This window comes from Rhinolophus sinicus, chromosome 3, assembly GCF_057876585.1.
Source record: "Rhinolophus sinicus isolate RSI-liver-muscle chromosome 3, RSI-T2T, whole genome shotgun sequence".
Classification (NCBI taxonomy): Eukaryota; Metazoa; Chordata; class Mammalia; order Chiroptera; family Rhinolophidae; genus Rhinolophus; species Rhinolophus sinicus.
In genome coordinates, this window is record NC_142503.1 from 98,818,106 (window position 1) to 98,842,599 (window position 24,494).

Sequence of the window (24,494 nt, forward strand, 5' to 3'; positions counted from 1 at the left end):
TGGAAACAGAGCAGTTTGAAGAGGCTATGCTGCTGGCTTTGAAGATGGAGGAAGGGGACATGTGCCAAGGAATGCAGCTCTAGAAACTGGAAAAGGCAAAGAAACCGCTCTCCCCTAGGCATCCAGAAGGAACGCGCGGCTCTGCTGCACCTGGGTTTGCACCCGTGAAACCATCTTGGACTTCTAACCTGTAGAGCTGTAGAATACGTTTGTGTTGCTTTAAGCCACTGAATTAGCAACTGCCATCATCTGTTGCTGAGCCCTCACTTGGAGACTGGGGGGTTGCTATTCAGGAAGGCTGCAAGAGCAGGTTGGTTCCGGGTGAGGAGCCGATGGGCAGCTAAGGCAGGTGGATAAACAGGCTCGTGGTTCAGAGGAGAAACCGGGGTTGGTGTTGTCCATTGAGAATGATCAAGACCTGAGGGGCACAGAGAGGGAAGCTGAGATCCCAGCAAGTGGGAGGTGGGGGGGGGGGAAGGGAGGAGTGTAGGGGTGGGGACAGGTCTCAGCAGGCCAGAGGAGCAGGCAGAGGGCTGGGGCACCAGGGAGGGAAAAGCTAAGTGGTGCTGGTGTCAGATGCTCTGGGAAGCAAGCAAGGTGGGGGGAGGGGGACGAAGGAGGAGGGCCTGTTGGATGGAGGTCAGGGTGTCACCAGGGACTTGGCTGAGGCAAAGCCAGTGGCAGGGCTGGGAGTGAAGCCAGGTGGGAGCGGACTGTGCAGGGAACCAAGTGCAGGTGAGAAAGGTGGTTTCCTCACCTTGCCTGATTTTCGGTTCATCAGAATGGAACAAACAAAGCCACTGTTTAGAGAAAAATGTCCAGTTATTTGGAGAAAACCTAAAATAGTGAGGGATGGGGTCACGGCTCATAAAACGGAGAAATTGTTTGCAAACTTATTCACAATAGAGGGAGGTGGCATGGTGGTGGCAACTCACCACCCCAAGGAGAAGGGGGTTTGCCTGGATCCACAGCTCTCAGCTGGCACAGCACGCCCGCCTGCTGCAACCCCCACAGGTGTGTGTCAGTGTCCCAGGCCTGGGAAGTGGTCCCTTAATGAGATACAGTCTACAAGCATTATAAACATGCATTTGTGTGAGGCAGTGATTTTTTTTTTTTTTGTATTTTCTTGTTTTCCAATGAAATTAAATAAATTCTCATTAGCTTTAATAAACAGAGCACAGCAAGATGAGAGTGCAAGGATGAGGGGTTGTTGTGATTTCTCTTGGCTTTTAACAAAATAAGTTTTAGTCCTTCCTGTCACTGCCAGCCCTGCTGCCAACAGCGCCGAAACTCCACCCCTGCAATCCCGCCTGTGCTATGATGCATTACATCAGCACCGCCTCCTTCTGGAACAGCAGGCTGACTCTTGGAGGGAATGAGGGGCGAAGGATGCAGTGGCCAAAGACATGACCAATTTGAGATTCTGAGTCATAAATTGTCATAATTAGAAGGCAGACAGGGTGTGTTACTGTTGTTGTATTTGCTGCCTGTTCCCTGTAAAAGCTTTGGGAATTGAAATAATATGCTTTTAAAGCAAGAGCTGGGTAGAGCTCTACTTAATATCTTGCACCCAGTGCATGAGACCCAGACAGCCCTGCACCTCAGTGGTCCTGGAGAAGCCAGCAGCACCCTCCACACACACACCGCCCAAAGGAGCAAGAAGAAACCCAAGAAGACAGAGTCCTCACTACTCCTTGAAACAGGCTAAGAAACAAGTCCAGGGACCCTGCCAGCAAGGGTTAGGGAATCGCGACCTACTGGGAAGGACAATTTTGCAATTACACAGTAAATCACTCAAGGACCAACACCCAACTCTTGACTACCTTGTGAGAGAAGGGCCCTGTTGAGACGAAGTCTTGGTGAGGGTGGGGGAGGCCTGGGAAGAGGGGAGACCGGCTGGGGGAAGGGAAGTTGGCTGCTCTAGAAACCAGACTACATGATATGGAGACATCCTTACGAGTCACCAACATCAGCTTTCTCCACCAGCCTGACCCTGCCTGCCAGACCCAGCTCATCACACGGTCAGCACTTCACACTTATGGGACCTGAGAAGGGAAGGGAGGGAGGGCTGGGTGGACATGCCCAACGTGCCCACTATGTAGGCCTGTGTACAAGGCTCCCACCAACCACTGGGGTCTTCATATCGGCCTGTGGATGGTCTCCATGTCCTGGCTTTTGAAGGAGTTACATAGGGTTCCCAGCTTTCTGACCCACCTCCTGTCGGCCACCCACAAGACTCGCCTCCTCCATTCCCCCAGGGCGTAGAGAAGTGCATGGAGCCCCCAGAGTCACCTGCACCGCACCCCCCCACACACACACTCTGTGCATCTCACCCTCCAGTGCATCTTCTAGAGGGTGTGACCTGGCAGGCAGCCCTGGGTGTGCCTTCCCCAGGAGCTGTTCAGGTGGAAGATGCCTCCCTGCCAACACAACCGTGATTTTGCTTGGGTACCGGATGGAGTTCCTTGTTTCCCGGGAAGGCAGTCCTGGTCCCTGGCCTAACGGTGGGCATCTGACACATGGCTCTGGCCCAGGACATGTGGGAAGTCTGCTTGGAGGCTTCTGGGAAAGTCATCACTCCCTGGCAGGGAGAGAGCCGAGCAGGCAAAAGTCTTTTGATGCCCTGGCCCTCTGCTTTTGAACATGGATGTCATGCCTGGAGTGGTGGTGACCATATTGTGAGGACATGGACAAAGAGAGAGACTCCGGGTCTTGCTGACGCTGCTAAGTCAGTGAAGTACATGCAGAACACTCGCCTGCAGACTTCTTTTCACATGAGACAATTAACTGTCTTTTGTGCTCAAGCCACTACTGACATGGGGCTCTCACTTGCTGCCAAGTGCACACTGAGAGGCTTTGTGGTCTCCTCCATCCGTGGCTGTGTCCACCTGTCAGTGCTGTTTGCTCTCTCCCCCTCCCGTTTAGATGTCCTCCAGTACCCAGCTTGCGCGCTCTCTGTGCCTCCCGGGTCAGCTAGCCACGCGAGCAGGTGGTGGCAGGCCTCAGGACTCTGAATGGGATATGGCAACCCTGCATCCTGACCAAGCCAGGTGAGCCTCGGGCAATGGCAGCAGCTGGAGACTTGGGGTTCCAAACAGAAACTTAGTAGGAGGTTGTTGTGGTGTCCTCAAAGACACCCTGGCCCGAGATCCCACTCGGTTTCCTGAAACCTTGTGGCAACATAGAGACAACAACTGGCCCAGGAAGGGGTGAATTTTAGTCCGTCCTGTCACTGTCCTTTCTTTAGCCAGCCAGACCTCCAGAAGCACCCCTAAGCCAGGACAGGTGAAGGAATGCTGTAGACGTGGCAGGCGCCCAGTGGCAGGCCTGGGGTCGGCCTATGCTCCTGAAGCACTGCTGACATATGTTGTCCTTTGAAGTGTGTCAGAAAGAACTCCTCACCCCCGTCACTGGGAAGCCCCCTCAGATGAATGAAATGTCAGCACTGATTTCTCTGGTATTAAGCAGTGTCCTTTCTTTGTCCCCTGTAAACTCCAAGTCCCCATGTACAAGCAGCACACTGAATGTTCCTTTCTTTGGGAGGTTTGGGAGGAATAGAATTCACCAGAAAGCCAAAGGGACATGACAGAACAGGGTCTGCCAACTTTTTCTGTTAATAGTAAACATTTTAGCATTGAAAGGAAATATGGTCTCTGTACAACTGTTCACCCTCAGCCACTGTGGTGTGAAAGCAGCCACAGACAACATGCAAATAGTGGGTGTGGCCGCATTGCACTAAATCTTTACTTATGGACAAGGAAATTTGAATTTCATGTAATTTTCACGTCCTGATTTTTAAAAAATGTGAAAACTGTTCTTATATTGCAGCCATACAAAAATAGGTCACAGGCGGGATTTGGCTCATGGGCTATGGTTTGCCCTCCCCTGGGATGTGAGCACTCAGGAGGGCATTTTGTTTAGAAGACGATGTGGAGACGAGCGGGCATTTATCTGGTTGCAGGACAATCTCACTGATGAAGGCTTGGAGAAACCCCAGCTGGGGTGGGCTGTCCAGGGAAGGGAGCTCTTGGACCCAGCGAGGTGATAAAGTGCTGCCGATTTTGCCTATGCCTCTGTGCTCTAGCCTACGCGTCAGCAGGCTCTTGGGCTCCAGCTGGCAGACCCCCAAGCATGGGAAGGTGTAAACACTCCCTCCCAAGAGAGTGAAAAGAGGGAGGGAGTTTTATCACCTGCAGCAGGCTCCAGCTGCTCTTGGGGAACCTCATGGGTGGTGTGGCACCCCACACAGCTGTGGGCAGGACACTGGCTGGCAGCAAGACCACCCCAGGCTGCTGGGCCCACAGGAGCCATTTCACAGCTTGTTAGGAAAAGGAGCCACAGAGAAATGGTCTTGGAGAAATGGGAGAAGAGATGCTGAGGCAGGCCTCATAGGGGTTCCTCTTCCTCTAGCAGCCTCAGCAGGACAAAGAGAAGGCACCATTGGGGACAGGCACACTACCAGGAGAGGTGGCAGCCATGCAATGGACAGTGGGCTTTTACTGATGATGTGCTATTACATTAGTCAAGACTTTATTACAAGTGACAGAACCATCTCCAATGCACCCAAGTAAAACAGGTGATCCGTGGCCCCCACAACTGGGGTGTGTGGGGAAGCTGTGCTGAGGGACACGTGGGTACAAGGATCAGCCTGACAAGACACATGTTCTCTCAGGTCAGCCTCTGCACATTGCCAGGGACCCGGAAGCTAGCTCTGAACTTTCATCCTAATAGGTTGTGCCCAAAGATTTGAAGAAATCCAAGGAAGACCTTCAACCGGTTCAGCCTGTGTTCTGCTCACATCTGGGCCATCACCACATCTAGGGGGTGGGTAGCCAACTGACCCCTGGTCATACGGCCAAACTCAGGGCTGGGATGGGGAAGGGGAGGCAGTGTCTGCTAGCCTCTCCCCCCGCCACACACAAACAGTGGGTGAGAGCCTGTGCATCCCCCATAGGCGGGGTTGTCACAGTGGGCTGACAAAGAACAAATGCCCACACAGCAGCCCGTACCACCCACTATACTTCTGAGGGATTTGACGTCCCTGCTAACGAAGAAAGCCTGACGGGAATGAGAAAACATCACTACCCTCTATGAAGAGCCAAAATGGGCTGTGAGCTCAGCTCTGAGAAAGGGTGGAGATCCTTTAAAGCCAAGGGTGGGGTCTGGGTGCTGGAACTAAGGAGCATTGATGGTCATAAAAAACAAAAGCGGGCTTTTGCAGAGCTGTGGATCTGCCCCTGCTGCCCCATGGCCGGAAACGGCCTTTTCTTGCTTCTTCATCTGGTCATGTTACCTCCTCTACGAAGCTCTCAATTCTCCAAGACAGAGATTGCTTCTCAGTCCTTCTCCTGGGTTCCAAGAGTAATTTGCATTTACCTCACTGAATGTTAATCTCTGGTCACAGGGCCTGCTCCTCTCCTGTGTGAAGCTCCTCACCTAGCACTTAGCACAGGTGCTCGTACCTGCTTGGTGGGTGGGTGAGCCACACAGGCAAGCACGCATTCCCTGCGGCAGATACATTCTCTCCTAACACAACGCACCTCCCATGATAGAGACTGAAAATGCCAGATATTTGTGCTCTCTGCCTCCCTTGCCATGGGGGGAGGTAGGTGCCAACTGACCCATTCATGATTAATAAGACAAGAGAAGTCTCCAAAGGGGTTTTCCCCCATCCTTGATAAATAGAGCATCTAGAGAGAGGAGAGCTCTTTTCCTTGTTCTTTTCCTTCTTGTCTTTGAACACAGCTATGAGAATGTGATGCCTGGAGCTGTGGCAGCCATCCTGAGACCATGGGGCAAGCAGCCTAAACACAAAAGCCAACATGTTCAAAATGATGCAGTGGAAAGACTGGAATGGGCCTGGTCTTTAATTTTTTATCCTTAGATCCAAACTGGGAACCACCTACTTCTAGACTGTTTACATGAGACAACAGGAACACCTTGTGTGTAAAAGCAGGCTTAGCGGGGAATCCCGTGATTGGTAGCAGAGCAGGCTGATACATGGCTCGCACACTCACGGAGGCAGTTAGGGGCTCCACAGTGTAAACAGTATCTTTCCCTGTCTAGCACCAGTTTAGAAAAATGAGAACCACCTCAACACACTGACAGTTATTAAAATATTGTCCATGCTTTGTCTCCAACTATCGATTATTTCAGGTTAACTACAAAGTCCTGCTCCTAGGTTCCAAGAATGTTTTGCTTTCACCTCATTAAATTTTAATCTCTGGCTCATGGGGCTTGCTTGTCTCCTGGGCAGGGCCGGGACTGAGTCTTATGATAGTAATGCTCTAATAATGTGAATAATCTTATAATAATGATCTGTGGCTGGAGCCTAACCCCAGAGGTCAAAACTCCTGTGTCAGCCACTTGACATGTGCAGCCTTGCTCCTCTTCTCTCCCCAACCCTCCGGCCCTGAAGACGGGACAGCAGGAATAAGGACGTGCTGCCACTAGAGTAACAGCTCACTCATTAATATGCTCAAATGCTACAAATCATGCAAATTGTTGAAAAGCTCTGTGCTAAGTTGCTGCAGGTGAAAAAATCTAGGCGAATGTGTACTTTAACCAAAAAGGCAATGAAATTCTCTGAATAAGGTTAATCACAACGTCAGAAGTCGGAGTTTAGAAACTGAGGAGGAGCTGGTTGGGGACGGAGGTAAGGATGGGACTTACGACAGCAGCAGTGGCAGGAGCCAAGGGAAGAGCCCGCCTGCGCCTGGAACAGCGAGCCGTTCCACAAGCCATGGGGTGGGGAGTGCCAGAGGGGGCGACGGCAGTGTGGGCAGCCTCTGTGTCAGGCTCGAAGGAGACATGGGAGGGCTAAGGTGGAAGGGCATGGTCAAATGCACATTCTAGAATTCTCACTCTGGCAGCCTGTCTGGTGGCTGGACAGAAGGAGGAAGATGGAATTTGGGGTGAGGCATAGAGTGACAGTTCTGACCGGTGCTTGCCATTTAAACCTCAAAGTGGAGGGTGTAGGCCATGCACTGTACCTGGTATACAGGCAGGGCTCAATCAATGACCACTGCTATTATTTCTATGATTATGAGTCCACCAGCACCATCTGCAGGCTTGTAGGACACCAACCAGAGGAGCGCTGCTGCCGCTAGGCTTCTATCAGCCACACCAGACACCCCAAGCCCCAAAACATGGCACACGCTGCGGACAGCCTGCTGCCTTGGGCCTCTTGGCAGCACCTTCCCATCCACGTACAACCTCCCTGTGACTCGCCTCCATGTTTTAGCGGGCTCACGGGGGCCTTGCTTTTCATACTGAACCCTAGCTCCAGCTCTGACCCTGTGGACCAGCAGGTGACTGTTACAGAGGAAGCACTGACTTTTGGTCAACTAGGAAGTGTCGGGTCAGAGAGAAGTCCCAGTGTCCTAGGTGCCCAGAGCCTTTCACCAGGAGTTCCTATTCTGTGTGCAGCAAATAAATGACAAGAGGCCCAAGACCCCCCCTTTGTCCCTGCAGACACTGCAAACTGACCACACATTCTGGGGCTAAACCCAGATGTGCCCATACCCTCGACACAGTGCTCAGCCCACCATTTTAACTGTCCAGCCTTATCTTGTTGTCATGCTTTCATGAAGCCTTTGCTGCCATGTTGCTGCCAAGTGAACTGAACTGTGATGACGCTCCTGGGCCCTTCTCTACCCTCACTTACTCCTTCTCTAGCAGGAAGGACAGGGGTTCCCATGTAGGGGAGCAGCCCAGACCCTCTAATTGCCCCAGGGATAGGCAGATCACGGGAACTGCAAGCTCCTTGTAAGAGAGGGAAGATGAGGACCAGTCATTAAAAGAACATTTCAATTTTTCAACAGTCCCAGTATTTTATCCAACTTCTCCTTAGCCAGTAATCAGAGTATAAATTTCTAGTACGTAGATCTCAGAGAGCCAAATAATTAGCTATGCAATTATCTTCTCAAGGAGGAAGGTGAAGGCATTATCTAGGGCTTCACGGTGTCTTGGTAAGAATTTGCAAAAACCAGAGAAGGAATTGCAGAATGTTTGTCTGCTCAGATTTTCTACAAGCATTACTATCAGAAGTAAGTAGTTTCCCTCAAGTCAGTTGAGACGTATTTGCCCTATAATGAGGTCTGTAGTCACTCTCAGTTTTTCTCTTTCTCTAACATCTAGGTCAGAACTCCTGAAATCAATGAGTAGCAATCTATGTACACTAGTGTTTGTTCCAAATGAGATGGTCTTTTTCCTCCAGAAAATGCAATGAATTTACAATGCTGTACCAAACATCTTCCAAACCCAGTCACGAAGTTACCGTGATTTATTATATTAAATGAAAAGAAACTGGTAAAGGACAAAAGCTCTAAGCAGGCTAATAGCCACAAGGTGAGTCACTACCGGGGTACATTGGCAATAGTGCCCCAGGAAGAGCTCATCAATTTGTATTTACTAAATAAAAAGCGAGAAAAACAACCCAGCACATTGAAACAACAAAAAAGATTAAATAATCTTCCAGCTGGCAATATATGCTGTTTTGAATGTATTTAACTCCAACTATAGGCTGAATTCCAATTTCAGGATCTTATTTAAGGAAAAGGTTAGAGGCTTACTCCACAAAGAAGCAGAAAACACATTTCCTTAGACCTCTATTGTGCTATTCTCATTTAAATAATACATATTAAGAGGTACATGTCTTCATACAAATGATTTTTAGATAATTAAGATAATTGTGATTTTGTATTCTGTACTTTAAACTTAGCATTACATCACAAACTTGTGTTATTAAAAATCCTTCAAAAACTCTCACTGGTGAGAGCACTCCACTAAAGTGCTGGCTAGGTCGTCCATGGCCCCCACCCAAAGGAAATTTCTGTCATCCCCCCTAGTTTACTTCCCACTGGCCTCTGGCACCAACTTGGCCAGTCTTTTCTTGATCTGCCATTTTCCCTGAGTTTCTGTGCCTTTCGGGCCTGGTTTCTCTCCTGTCTGCCTCCCCATTCAATTTACCCATCTCTTTCTGCTCACCACCACCTGGTGCTGCGGCTCCTGGAGGCGTGGCCTCCCCTGTTTTACTGTCTCAGAGACCTCAGGCTCCTCAAGGCTTTAATGATGACTCCAGATGGAGGCCCACATTTCGCCTCCCACCCCAGACCCCTGTGCCTGACCAGTCTCAAGCTTCCCCTTTGAAGTCAGTGCCCACGTGTCTTGCAGATGAACTCAGCATCTCCCCCAGTCAGGGCCTCTGCTAGGCTCACCAGCCTGGGGAATGGCACTATCTCCTGCCTGCTCTCAAGCCAGAAGGCCAGGAGTCATCCTGGACATTGCATCCCTCCTCTCTACCCCCACCCCAATCTAACCAATTTGTTAACAAATGCCTAAGTGCTACCTTCTAAGGTCTCTTTCAAATCCATCCACCACTCTCCTTCCCAACCACCAGGGTCAGCATGTAGGGGGGTGCACTGCACCAATACCACTGAGATAGAAAAATTATAGGCAGTCAGGAAAATGGCCATGGTAGAGGGGATAAAGGCAGAGACCATAACAAAGCCAGAGGAAATAACTTTAATAGCTAGCTAATAGATTCAAGCTGCAGGACCAGCCAGAGTAATCGGCTCAGGTGTAGAGGAGGAGGGCCATACAATTTGTAACAAAGCCATTCAAGCTGAAAAACCAACCAAAACTATCAGCCCAGGTACAGGGAAGGGAGCCAATCAGCTTGTAGTTAACAATTTCAAATAGCAGAGAACATGTGTCTGAAGAGATAAGGTAATATCCTCTTGTCACTCACAGATGTCAATCAAGTAGTCCCACACCTGGAGTGGAACAGCCCACCCCAGATAAAACTCCCAGGACCTCTCTTGAGCTTTGCTTTTGGTCGTGCCCGCTCCAAATCCTTTGGAGTGTACTTTCTCGTCTAATAATGGCCTTGAGCCACTGCTTTCTGCCCACTTTTAGCTCTTTGAATGCACTTTGTCTTCTAATAAACTGCTTTTTCACTGCTCTACCTGGGTATCTTGTTCAATTCTTTGCTTGAGACACCAAGAACCTGGATATCACTCCAAGAAGGGCCTACTCTCCGGTAACATATTTTGGTGAGCCAGCCAGGAATAGCCCATGTCTTCTCTGCCACCTGGCTCCACCCCTTTCCCACCTACCCCCAGCTCCAGAGCAGAGCACAGGACCACAGCCTGGCCACCACAGCCACTGCAGGGCCTCCATGAACGGCACCCACATTCCCATGGCCACCTCTAAACCCACTTTTCTAGCTTACACCTCTACATTATCTTTCTTTTGACCAACCTGATGATCATGGGGGGCATTTTGTTCAAATCCCCCCTCTCTGCGGATCTGCGGAGAGCTTTCCTCTTGTGCTTTTTGTCTTATGCTTTTGCAATAAAACTGTTTCTGCTTAAACCTGGCCTCTCTGGATCCACGTTTCCATTCTTCGGTAACAGCGGGATCATGTTTCCAGGAACATATGTCAGGATCCTAATTCACCACCACCAGGCCTCCTGCCTGTTCTGCAAGAACGCTTACCGACTCATCTCCTTCCCGTTAGGTCTCTGCAAGCCATGTGCAACCTACATCTAGAGTGATCTTATTAAAATGCAAATCTAATTATGCTGTTCCTTTGCATAATTACTCTCAGGGCCTGGCCTGGCCCACATCTTCCTGAGTCATCACCCGATATATTCCCCTCGTTTCCCTGCAAGGCCTGGCCCTTTCCAACTTCTTCCAACATCCTCCAGCCACTGTGGCCTTCCCACAGCTATTTAATGTGCCATGACCCTCCCCCACGGCCTTTGAAGTATTCAGTCCTCTACCTGCAGCTCTCCTCTTCCCCTCCCCGACCTCTGGAATTAGGATTCTTCACTCAGCTTTCAGCAGTCAGTGCACACTTCCTTCAACTAGGAAATCTCCAATTACAGTCACATGGAGACTGTCCACTTATGATGACTGTGTATTTGATGATTATGTTATGTGTGTGAATCTTTGTTTTTGGTGAATGTCTGTCAACATCATAGTGGTAAGAATTATGTTCCCCTCTTTTTCTTTTACTTACCAATGAATCCTCAGCTACTAGAACACAACTAGTGTTCAATAAACATTTGTTGAAGTAATGAATTACCTAGAAAATATGGTGTAATATAATTTTGCCATTCTTTCAAGAAATATTAAATGCCTCCATTTTGGTTTTCTGGTTTTTGCTATTGTGGATGAAAAAGAAAAGGCTACATACTAAACCTGACAAGCTCAGGAGAGGTATGTCTGCAAACTCCCAGACCGAAATTAACCACATGGGCTGTTCTCAACATAAAAATTCCTAACTAAATGCGGCTCATGGCCGGTAGTCACATCCTTGGCCTGTAGTTTCCTTGACAAAGGTCAATCTTTACCTTAAGGGAACCTGTCTATTGCCGTTTTTTGCATCTAACATAACATCTTTGGAATGTCTGAGTAGTCCCTTTTTCCAGACCCCTCAGGGCACAGCTCACTGCACCAGAGCACCACCACAGCACCCCTCATTGTTATTTTTGTCCCTTGATGACCATCTCTATGTGCTGTAAAATGCTAACTCATAACTATCCTGTAGCCAACACTGTAAAAGAGTTATCTGTTTCTCCAATTCACTTTTATCCAATCCTGAAGATTTCCCTGCTTTGCTTTCTCCCACCCCCTTAATCTACCACCAACGGATTTCATGTAACCCTCTTGCTTTGATTCTGAAGTATAAAATAAATTGCAAAACCAACATTTTTTGGACCATTTTCTCAATCTGTTGAGGTTTTTGCTTCCTGGCAATTATCAGTTTGGCTCAAATAAACTCCTATGAGCTTTCTCTTAGGCTGGATGATTTTTTGACGACATTACTATAAAATACTGTAATAAATATCTTTCAACATAAAACTTGTCAACGAAACACCATCCTGCCTAAGAGAAAGCTTATAAGAGTTTATCTGAGAGTTCCGGAAAAATGGCGGCGTGAGGTGAGCCTCTGTAAAGCTCCCCTGGAATTTACAAAGAATCGAACAACAAAAACTCCACAAAGGACTCCCTGCACAGCAGACAGGCAAGACGAAGAGGCCCACTACCGACTGAAATCACCTACAGGTGGGAGATTGGCACGAGTGGAGGGAGGAGGAAAGGGACAAGTGCAGAGACGGAGCCGCGCGGGCGCGGGACGCAGACCCAGCTCAGTGCGCCGAGCTCGCTGCTTCCCGAAACTACCACAGCTGCGGGAGAGGGAAGAACTCGGACTGCTAGGGCTCCGCCTGGGCTCCACAGGGCTGAGGGGACAGCATATAACACGGCTGAACCCAACGCTCACGGCAGAGACCTCGGAGAAAAGACTGAGGGAAGAAGGCTGAAAACGGTGGTTTAAGCCCGCACTGCTGAGCAGAGAACGGAGCCTTAGGCACTGAGACCAGCCGCCCCCTCCCTCCCCTCCCAGAGCTTGCCCTGCCCCCACCTGCCTGGTGCTAGAAGTGAAACAGTAGGAGTGTCAGATCAACAGAACAGAAATTTTCCTGTTCTGAAAACTGTGGACTACAGACACAGATTTGCAGCCCAACTAGTTCCAGCAAAAGGGAGAGAGCTGTGGAAGCAGGACCGGCTGTGGTGGTGGTCGCCCCCATTGCTCTGGGCCACCTCTCACAGCTCACCCCGCCCCTGGCCCCACCTATCTGGGCGGATCCCTGCAGGAGTAAACAGAACTGCTGAAACATACGGGCTCTGAATCAGGAGCTGGAAGAGCTTTGGAACATCAAAAGCTCTCCGCATACCCACCGGGACACTGCGCCCTGTGACCTAGATGAACTATTAACAGAGGAGAAGCCCGTCTCCCAGGGAATCCCCCCATTGTGAGAGAATCTAGAGTAGTGCAGAGAAAACATAGCACTACCTTGTGAGAGAGGAAAAAAAAAGCCTGCAGTCGGAGAAAAAGTAAAACATTCTACCAACAAGTACTAGAAAACAAAAGAAAGACCTCTTCCTATCAACTTGTTGCAAGTCACTCCCGTAGATGTCTAGGAAGAGAAATAGTAAACCAGTAATCGCCATGAATAACCAAGGCAACAAGATAGCTCAGAAAGAAAGTGAAAAATCTCCAGAAAAGGCACTTAAAGATACAGAAATATGTGACTTAAATGACAGAGAATTCAAGATTGCAGTTCTGAAAAAACTCAACGAGATACAAGAAAACACAGAGAGGCAGTTAAATGAACTCAGAAACTCAATTAAAGAACAGCATGAGCATTTTACGAAAGAGATTGAAATTTTAAAAAAGAACCAAATAGAATTTCTGGAGATTAAGAACTCAATAGAAGAAATTAAGAATGAAATAACCAGCTTAGGTAGTAGAGTTGACCAGATGGAGGAAAGAATCAGTGACATCGAAGATAGAAACCTGGAAATGACATGGAAGAAGAAAGAGACCTGAGACTTAAAAGAAATCAAAGAATTCTACGAGAACTTTCTGACTCCATCAGAAAGAGCAATATAAGAATAATGGGCATACCAGAAGGAGAAGAAAGAAGGGTACAGAGAATATATTCAAACATATTGTCGATGAGAACTTCCCAAATTTGTGGACAGAACTGGACCCTCGAATCCAAGAAGCAAATAGAACACCTAGTTACCTCAATCCCAACAGGCCTTCTCCAAGGCACATTGTATTGAAGCTGTCTAAAATCAACGACAAAGAAAGAATCCTCAAGGCAGCCAGGGAAAAGAAGACGGTAACTTACAAAGGAAAGCCCATTAGATTATCATCAGACTTTTCAGCAGAAACTCTACAAGCCAGGAGGGAGTGGAACCAAATATTCAAACTATTGAAAGAGAGAAATCATGAGCCAAGAATAATATATCCAGCAAAGAATCTTTTAGATATGAAGGAGGAATAAAGACCTTTCCAGACATACAGAAGCTGAGGGAATTTTCTAATACATGACCTGCACTACAAGAAATACTAAAGGAGGCTATTCGACCACCATCAACAGGGACAATTTGTGGCAACCAAAACTCAAAAAGGGGGAGAGTAAAGGCCTGAACCGGAATATGGGAATGGAGAAAGTAAGCGTGCTGAAGATAATGGAATACTCTAAATATCAAACTTACTTTTACATAAACTTAAGGGTAACCACTCACAAAAAGTCCAGAACTGAAATATATACTGAAATAAAAGAAGAAACAGAGGGAAACATCATAGCATACCACCACACAGAAATAATAGTCAACAACAAAAAGGCAAAGAAACAATGGAGACACAGCCTTACCAGAAAACTAAAGATAGAATAACAGGAAATCCTCACATATCAATAATCTCCCTAAATGTAAATGGACTGAACTCACCAATAAAAAGGCACAGAGTAGCAGATTGGATCGAAAAACTGAACCCAACCATATGCAGTCTCCAAGAGACACATCTCAGCTACAAGGACTAGCATAGACTCAAAGTGAAAGGGTGGAAATTGACACTCCAAGCAAATGGTGCCCAGAGAAAATCAGGTGTAGCCATAATGATATCAGATGAAACAGACTTCAAGGTGAAAAAGATAACAAGAGACAAAGATGGACATTTCATAGTGGTGAAGGGGACTGTACAACAAGAAGACATAACAGTCATCAATATTTATGCCCCCAATCAGGGAGCACCGAAATACACCAAGCAACTACTAACAGAACTAAAGGGAGAAATTGACCAAAACACAATTATACTAGGGGACTTAAATACATCATTGACAGCTATGGATAGAACATCCAAACAGAAAATAAATAACGAAATAGTGGCCCTAAATGACACATTAGCTGAAATGGACATAATTGACATTTATAGAGCACTTCATCCTAAAACATCAGATTATACATTCTTTTCTAGTGTACATGGAACATTCTCAAGGATAGACCATATATTGGGACATAAAATCAGTCTCAACAAATTTAAAAAGATTGAAATCATACCAAGCATATTCTCTGAACACAAGGCTTTGAAATTGGATATCAACTGCAAAAAGAAAGCAGGAAAAAACTCAAATACATGGAGATTAAACAACTTACTTTTAAAGAAGGACTGGGTCAAAGAAGAAATTAGAGGAGAGATCAAAAGATACATAGAAACAAATGACAATGAAAATACATCCTACCAAAATTTTTGGGATGCAGCGAAAGCAGTTTTAAGAGGGAAATTTATCTCATTACAGGCCTATCTCAAGAAACAAGAAAACTCCCAAATAAATAACCTCATGTTACACTTTAAAGAACTAGAAAAAGAAGAACAAGTAAAACCCAAGGTCAGCAGAAGAAAGGAAATAACAAAAATTAGAGCAGAAATAAATGAAATAGAGAACAAAAAGACAATAGAAAAAATTAATATGACAAAGCCTGGTTCTTTGGAAAGATTAACAGTTTATTGTGTCAGGTCTTATCCATCAACAGGGACAATTTGTGGCAACCAAAACTCAAAAAGGGGGAGAGTAAAGGCATGAACCGGAATATGGAAATGGAGAAAGTAAGCGTGCTGAAGAAAATGGAATACTCTAAATATCAAACTTTCTTTTACATAAACTTAATGGTAACCACTCAAAATAAATCCAGAATTGAAATATATACTGAAATAAAAGAAGAAACAGAGGGAAACATCATAGAATACCACCACACAGAAATAATAGACAACAACAAAAAGGCAAAGAAACAATGGAGACACAGCCTTACCAGAAAACTAAAGATAGAATGACAGGAAATCCTCACATATCAATAATCACCCTAAATGTAAATGGACTGAACTCACCAATAAAAAGGCACAGAGTAGCAGATTGGACCTCTGCTTTTCAACATCGTGTTGGAAGTCCTTGCCAGAGCAATCAGGCAAGAGAAAGAAATAAAAGGCATCCAAATTGGGAATGAAGAAGTTAAATTATCACTCTTTGCAGATGACATGATGCTATATATAGAAAACCCTAAAGACTCCACCAAAAAGCTATTAGAAACAATCAATGAATACAGTAAAGTTGCTGGCTACAAAATCAACGCACAAAAGTCCATTGCCTTCCTATATACTAACAATGAAATCTTAGAAAAAGAAATACAAAAAACAATTCCTTTTGCAATTGCAACAAAAAGAATAAAATACCTAGGAATAAACTTAACCAAGGATGTGAAAGACCTATATGCCGAAAACTATAAGACTTTTTTGAAAGAAATTGAAGAAGACACAAAGAAATGGAAAGACATTCTGTGCTCATGGATTGGAAGAATCAACATAGTTAAAATGGCCATATTACCCAAAGCAATATACAGATTCAATGCAATCCCCATCAAAATCCCAATGGCATATTTTAAAGAAATAGAACAAAAAATCATCAGATTTGTTTGGAACCACAAAAGACCCCGAATAGACAAAGCAATCTTAAGAAAAAAGAACAATAATGGAGGTATCACACTTCCTGACTTTGGCTTGTACTACAGGGCCACAATAATCAAAACAGCATGGTATTGGCAGAAAAACAGACACATAGACCAATGGAATAGAATTGAGAACCCAGAAATAAAACCACATAAATATGGACAGATAATTTTTGACAAAGAAGCTAAAAACATACAATGGAGCAAAGACAGCCTCTTCAATAAATGGTGCTGGGAGAATTGGATAGCCACGTGCAAAAGAATGAAACTGGACTGCTATTTGTCACCATGTACCAAAGTTAATTCAAAATGGATCAAAGACTTAAGCATAAGACCTGACACAATAAACTGCATAGAAGAAAACATAGGTACTAAACTTATGGACCTTGGGTTCAAAGAGCATTTTATGAATTTGACTCCAAAGGCAATGGAAGTAAAAGCTAAAATAAACGAATGGGGCTATATGAAACTTAAAAGCTTCTGCACAGCAAAAGAAACCATTGACAAAATAAAGAGGCCACCAACTGAATGGGAGAAGATTTTTGCAAACAGTGCCTCCGATAAGGGGCTAGTATCCAGAATATACAAGAACTCATGCAACTCAACAACAAAAAAACAAACAACCCAATTGAAAAATGGGCAGAGGACTTGAAGAGACATTTCTCCAAAGAGGATATACAAATGGCAAATAGACATATGAAAAAATGCTCAACATCACTAATCGTCAGAGAAATGCAAATCAAAACCACAATGAGATATCACCTCACCCCAGTCAGAATGGCTATCATCAACAAGACAAATAGTAACAAATGTTGGAGAGGCTGTGGAGAAAAAGGAACCCTCATACACTGTTGGTGGGAATGCAGACTGGTGCAGCCGTTATGGAAGGCAGTGTGGAGGTTCCTCAAAAAATTACAAATAGAATTACCATATGACTCAGCAATCCCTCTCCGGGTATCTACCCAAAAAATCTGAAAACATTTATACATAAAGACACTTGTGCTCGAATGTTCACTGCAGCTTTGTTTCCGGTGGCCAAGACATGGAAACAACCAAAATGTCCTCTGATAGATGAATGGATAAAGAAGTTGTGGTATATATACACAATGGAATACTATTCGGCGGTAAGGAAAGATGATATAAGAACATTTGTGACAACATGGATGGATCTTGAGAGTGTAATGCTGAGCGAAATAAGTCAGACAGAAAAAGCAGAGAACCATGTGATTTCACTGATATGTGGTATATAAACCAAAAACAACAAAAGAACAAGATAAACAAATGAGAAACAGAAACTCATAGACACAGACAATAGTTTAGTGGTTACCAGAGGGTAAGGGGGGTGGGGGGGTTGGAGATGAGGGTAAGGGGGATCGAATATATGGAGATGGAAGGAGAACTCACTCTGGGTGGTGAACACACAATGGGATTTATAGATGATGTAATACAGAATTGTACACCTGAAATCTATGTAATTTTACTAACAATTGTCACCCCAATAAATTTTAAAAATAAATTAAAATAAATAAATAAAATATATTCTGCCATCCCTGTTGATCAGGGCATTTAAGCCATTTACATAACATACTTAAGGTAGGATTTATGCCTGACATTTTTACTATTTTTTTTTTAATGTCTTATACCTGTGTTGTTCTATTTCTATTACTGCCTTATTTTGTGTTAGATATCTTCTAGTGTAGGTATCTTCTAGTTTAATTTCCATTATCATATTGTGATTTATAATAATATATATATATATATATATATATATATATATATATATATTTGGTTTTCATCCTCATTCCTGGCACAGAGCTCCTAAAAGTCTTAAAATGTCCTAAGTGATGAGTGAAACGATGTCTTTTGTTATGCTAATGAGCTGACTTTTGGAAAACCTCTAGGTTAACCTAAGGATAAGGGCTGCCTGCCAGTGGGAACCAACGATGTCATCAGAGGGTTGGAACTTTCAGTCCCATTCCAGACCTCTAGGGAGAGGTGAGAGGCTGGATATTGAGCCTAATTACCAATGGTTAATGATTTAATCAACCATGCCTATGTAATGAAGCCTCCATAAAAGCCCAAAAAGATGGGGTTCAGAGAGCTTCTGGGTTGCTGAACACATGGAGCTACTTGGAGAGTGGAGCTCTTGGAGAGGACATGGAAGCTTTGAGCCCTTCCCCATACCTTGCCCTGTGCGTATCTTCCATCTGGATGTTCCTGAATTATATCCTTTTATAATAAACCAGTAATCAAATAAGTAAAATGTTTCTCTGAGTTCTGTGACCTTCTCTAGCAAATTAGTTGAACCCAAGGATGGGAATCTCCAATCTACAGCCAGTCAGTCAGTCAGAAAGAAGCACAGGTGACAATCTGAACTTGTGACTAGAATTTGAAGTGGGGTTGGGGGGGGCAGCCTTGTGGGACTGAGGCATAACTTGTGGAATCTCACCCTCTCTCCAGGCAGACAGCGTCAGAATTTAATTGAATTGTAGGATGGATACCCAACTGGTGTTGGAGATTTGCTTGCTGTGAGGAAAAAGGCCCACACATTGAAATTAGGAGCAGAATCACATTCATTCTGTATGTTTTTTGATTAATTATCTTCCTGGTTGCTCTTGGGATTACAATTAGCATCCTAACTTAAAACAATTTACTTTGAATTCATACTAACTTAATTTTAATAGTGGTAGTCAATAGTTGCTCCAATATTATACCTATATTCCCTCCACATTCCTTCATGCTATTGTCACACCAATTACGTCTTTATACATTATAAGTCCACCAACACAGTTTTATAATTATTGTTTGAGGCAGCTGTCTTAAAACAGATAGGAGAGTTAACAAACAAAATTAAGTTTATACTGCCTTTTATAAAACTTATGTGGTTACTTTTAACAGTGCTCTTTTTCTTTCATGTGGCTTTGACTTAGTGTCTAGTGTACAATACTTTCATTAAAGCCTGAAGAGCTCCCTTTAGTGTTTCTTGTAGGGCAGGTCTGCTAGTGATGAACTGTCTTATTATTTTTTTTTAATCTGGAAATGTCTTCATTTCTTCTTTATTTTTGAAGGAGGATTTAACTAGTTATAGAATTCTTGGTTGAAAGTCTTTTCTTTCAGCACTTAGAAGATATCATCCCACTATCTTCTGGCCTCCATGTTTTCTGATGAGAATCCAACAGTTAATTTTATTGCAGTAGTTTCTCTTAACAGATGATTTTCAGTTTGTTGTGTAGCTTTGAAGTTAAATGTCAGAATTCTAAAATTCATTGATTTTAGTTGTTTTGCCCATATTTTCATTGTTTTAAAAGGAGACTGAGTTCACTAAGGTCCTTACCCTGTAATTTTGGAAGTTGATCTTTTATTTCATATTGTTTTAATTATTTTTAGATAACATATTTTAATATCTTACAAAGCAATTTTCCTTTATTTTTCTAGAATTTTGTAATTATTCTTACCTGATTGGCTAAGTTTTCAGGTGAATGTTAGAATCATTTGCTCAAGTTCCAATTTATAACTTCCATTGGTCATTTAGAATGCTATTTTTTAAACAGCTCACCTTCTTAGAATTTTCAAGCTTCTCTTTCTCTTCTACTTTAATACTGCTCAGCAAACTTACTGAATTTTTTCACATGGATTCCACTGCATTTAAATCTTTTTGTTGTGACTGTACTTGTGATTAATATGCCATGTTATTTTTATTTTTTAATGTAAAGCAAACATTTTTTCTGGGGGAAAGAAAAACTACTGAGTTATATACCTAAAGTTAATGGAGTTAGGGGGTCTCATTCTGGAGCTGAGAGGTTTATTTATTTTTTTTTCTTTGAAGCAACAGAACATACATATCTTTGTCCAAGTTAAATATTAAGTAGAACTTCATTAAAAAAATAAAAGCAGAGTTGCCTGGTTTAAAAAAAGTTCGAGGGATGGTCCAAAGTCTCGTGGGCTCTGCCTCCTGCCTCACTGCTCATGGCAGCCTCTGAGGTATTTTCCAACAACTGATGCCCAGTTACCTGACACAAATAGGAACTCATCTGTATGGGCTCCTTTGCATAACCTCTTGTGGGGTTTTTTTTGGGTTGTTTTTTTTTTAATGCTTCATTCTAATTTAAGGTGTTTTTCCATCTCTATTCAATGACCACTAATACATCTGAGTTTCAATGAGATCTTGCCTCACTGACTTAGACCACTCCAATTTCTTATGTCTCACAAGTCAACAGGAGACTGATTATAAGCTTGAAGATGTGGTGGTTCTAGAAAGAACCTGTGATTTCTGCGATACTTTGTCCCTGTCCCGTATCACAACAGAGGAAAGTGTTATGACTCTATCACTTAGAAATACAGTGCCCAGTTTTCAACTAAAGGAGTAGGTAGATTATATTATTATGAATTTTACTTCAGCAGAGAATAGAGGGTGTTATGAAATAGCTGATGTGTAAGAGGAAGGTGGGTCTGAAAGGGCTTAGAACCACAGGACAAGAAGCATCTTTAAAATAAACACTCAAAAGAAAATCTGTGTTCAGAGTCACTACAAGAGATTTTTTATTAATTACATTTTTAGGATAAAATAATTTTAAAAATACCTATGATACTTTAAAAAACTATTGAGTATTTAATGATGTTTTCAATTAGAAAAAACTTGAACCTTAAAGAACAGATTGCATAAAGTAGCTAGGGCTACAAGAGGGAAAGAAAATGGAGACCTGGTATATGTGTACTCATAAAGGACTTAAACGCTAAATTTTTAAACAGAAAACAAGTTATACTTATTGTTTCAAGTTTTGTTGTGAGACTAATTATTCACTGACATCATATAGCAATTCTTACAGAGGAGAGCTTTTCCTTAAATCCAGCCCATACGTTACCTTCTATGGCAATCTGTATGGGAACGGAATGAGATCTAGTACAGTTTTACTACCAATTCAATATCTAAAGGGTTGGCACTAAGCAAAAATTTGAAGTAACCTATGCAGTATTTGAAAATAATTGAGAAGTACGACAACTTAAATTACTTCCAGGAGGTATTATCTTAAGGTATAAGAAGGAGACGGAGCTCTTCAAGGGAGTGGATATACTTACCACAGGGCAGTATGATACCCAAAGGCCAACAGACCTTGAGGGGAGGAGGAACAGATACTCACTCCTCACAAGACTCGCATGAATAGCATTGTAGGGAGTCTTATTAGTTATAATTAAAAACTGGCAGGCAAATTCTAATATTGACTGTGCACTTCTCTTCCCAAATGATTTTCTTCTCAGAAGTAAAATCAGAAAAGGGACTGAGTTCTGGAAAGAAATGGTGAGGCTGAGTCCCAGGCCCTCAAATTGTGGATGTTGTCTCCCCAACCTCAAGATGGGATTTGCATCCCCATGTTCTGCCTTACAGTCTCCTGTGTATGAAATACAATTTGTGTGATTTGTCCTTGGAAAAATTACAGTGGAGTCTGAGAACTTTCTGGGGCATCAGTTTTTGTCCTTCAGTATCCTAAATTCAGATCATCTCAACATCCAGAAATATCCTTTGATTTGTTCTTTCTCTGATATCTTGTGTCCTTGGGATCAAAGCCTCTTTCACTGGCACCAAATAATGCCCAGTGAGGAGTTTTGGCCATATAATCCTTTGCACTGAATGTTTTTGATCCACTGCTGTCTTCATATTCCTGGATGAGCTCCTGGAAGCGGTTGTAATCAATCCACGTCCACCATTCTCTATCAATCTTAAACTAGAAGGAAAAAAAAAGTAGTCAGGTCAGAAGTAAAAACATCCATTCAAAAAATCAAATAAAAACGAAAAAATGAGCCTGATCTTTTGCCCCTATCACATTAAAGAAAATTCTTCCATCCTCCAGATACGGTTCCATATCAAAGCAGAATGCACTATAATCAAAAGAGAGTTTCTTTTCCTTTAGGATTGCACCATGCTGAACCTGGAAGACCCAATTGCTGAATAAAGAATACATCCTGGAACTCCAAGTCAAGTTTATCTTGAGCAGTATCAATGAAAGAGAGTTAATTAAATTTTTTGGCATTATCATGTGTTAACAGTCAAGCTAATTCCTCTTACTGCTACTTTTTATCTGGTATGAATTTTCATGGTTGTGTTAGTAGCACCTAGTAGAATCCTTTGCTTGTGTTAATAGTCAAGCTTTAATCAACAACTTCTAATTTTGAAATGCTAACTTAATGACTCAAACCATTTTAGCCTAACATGGATACAATATCTCATTAGTAGAAAGCCTTGTTAGGAATTTCAATTAAATAAAGGGAAAGAATCCAATTTGTACTCTCTTAAGAAAATTGCTTCTAAAGAGTCACTATTGAGTAACGACCAGAAGTGAAGAAAGTAAGTTAATGAGGCTCTGAAGGAACAACTAATCTAATTGTGGAGGCTTTTAATTCAATGCCTCTATTTAGCATTCATTCATGTAAATGCATAATACATTGATACTTGATTTATAAACAGGGAAATCTGTTTTGCCACTGTCTTTTAAAAAACCCTGATTATGAACCAAATTAAGTAACAATTTCATATCCTAGCTGAGAAACACATTGAAAATATATAGGTACTGTGTTTCCCCGAAAATAAGACCTCGCCAGACAATCAGCTCTAGTGCGTCTTTTGGAGCAAAAATTAATATGAGCCGGTATATATTATATTAATTATTATTATATTATATTACATATTATACTACAATATTGTATGTTATACCCAGTCTTATATCATAGTAAAATAAGACTGGGTCTTATATTAATTTTTACTCCAAAAGACGCATTAGAGCTGATTGTCTGGCTAGGTCTTATTTTCGGGGAAACAGGGTACCTGAATTTACAATATTAAAATATGTTGAATTTAAATGACATCTAATTTTTAAAATTTTTTATTAAAGTACAGTTTACATACAATATGTTAGTTTCAGGTACACAACACAGTGATTCAACATTTACATAACTTACCGTGTAATCACCACATTAAGTCTAGTACCCATCTGTCACTGTGCAAAGTTATTACGATATTATTGACTATATTCCCTGTGCTGTAATGACGTGATTTTTTCACCTAACAGCTAAGAGCTTTCTAGGGGGAAAAATGCCGAACAAATGGAAAGCTTTATCTATCAATCATCAAAAATTGTCTTCTCTTTGAAATGGTGCCCCAAGGGCACTATGAACTCTACAACTCAAGATATAAAATCCGTATCTCCCCGACATTTTCCCTCCCAAGACTGACTGCTCTTGAATGTGAAAGCAATCACTGTCATCTCCAAGTGCTGAACCTCAAAACTAGAGTCAAAGGTGCCCCTTCCCTCCCCGGCCCCTCACATGGAAAAACCAGCCCAGTCCCACTGATTCTTCCTTAGCAGCATTTCTATCACCATGCTCCAATGCCACCCTAACACAGGCCCTCACTTCTGGGACTCAACAAGACTATTCTAAGCTGAGTGATCTTCTGATTCCAGTTTTGGCTGCTTCCAACTCCTGCAGGCTGCCTAGGATTACTATGCCGGCAGAACAGAGCCCCATCCTCTAGGACTACAAGGTGTGATCAAAAGGTACAGTGAATGTTTAAATAAAAAAAATTATTAATATCAGAGTAAAAGACACACTGCCATTAATCCCCCTCAAAACACTCCCCCTTTCTTTGAACACACTTATCCCATCGTTCTTGCCACTTTCTGAATTAGTTCTGGAAGTCCTCTTTCGTGAGTGTCTTTAGCTGCACTGTCATGGCTGCCTTGATGTCCTGAATCATTTTGACTTTGGGGAAGCGCCAGAAATCGCACAGTACCAGATCCGGTGAATAAGGTGGATGAGGACACAATGTAATGTTTTCATTTGACAGAAACTGCCATATACCAGAAGCAATGTGTGACACGGAGTGTTGTCATGATGGAGGATGATTCATGGCACACTTGAAAACACACCTTCTCTCAACCGTAGCTCACACCCAACTGACTGTACCAAAAAAGTTGAAACTTGTCACACACTGTTCCTAAGGTTCTACACACGACTTCCTGTATTGAAGACCCCTGCCTTTCCGTTGGATGGCACTCAGCAGCGGCATTCACTGTATTTTTTTTTTTATCACAACAGAACGGTCCCTTATGTGACTCCCATGATGTTCTCTCTGTCTGATT

The 24,494-nt window shown here is 43.3% G+C and overlaps 1 protein-coding gene across 4 annotated transcripts in view; it reads right to left on the minus strand.

Moving 5' to 3' along the window:
* Window positions 1-20,877: 20,877 nt before the first annotated feature.
* Window positions 20,878-24,494, minus strand: part of LOC109437491 (S-adenosyl-L-methionine-dependent tRNA 4-demethylwyosine synthase TYW1-like) — a 246,138-nt gene continuing 242,521 nt past the window's right edge. For 3 of the 4 annotated variants that reach the window (XM_074328473.2, XM_074328475.2, XM_074328474.2), the window contains exon 16: window positions 20,878-22,082. In XM_074328473.2, the coding sequence (XP_074184574.1) occupies window positions 21,861-22,082 (222 nt within the window). In that variant the 3' untranslated portion in view covers window positions 20,878-21,860. The remainder of the gene's footprint in view (window positions 22,083-24,494) is intronic. The other variant, XM_074328477.2, reaches the window with a different exon arrangement.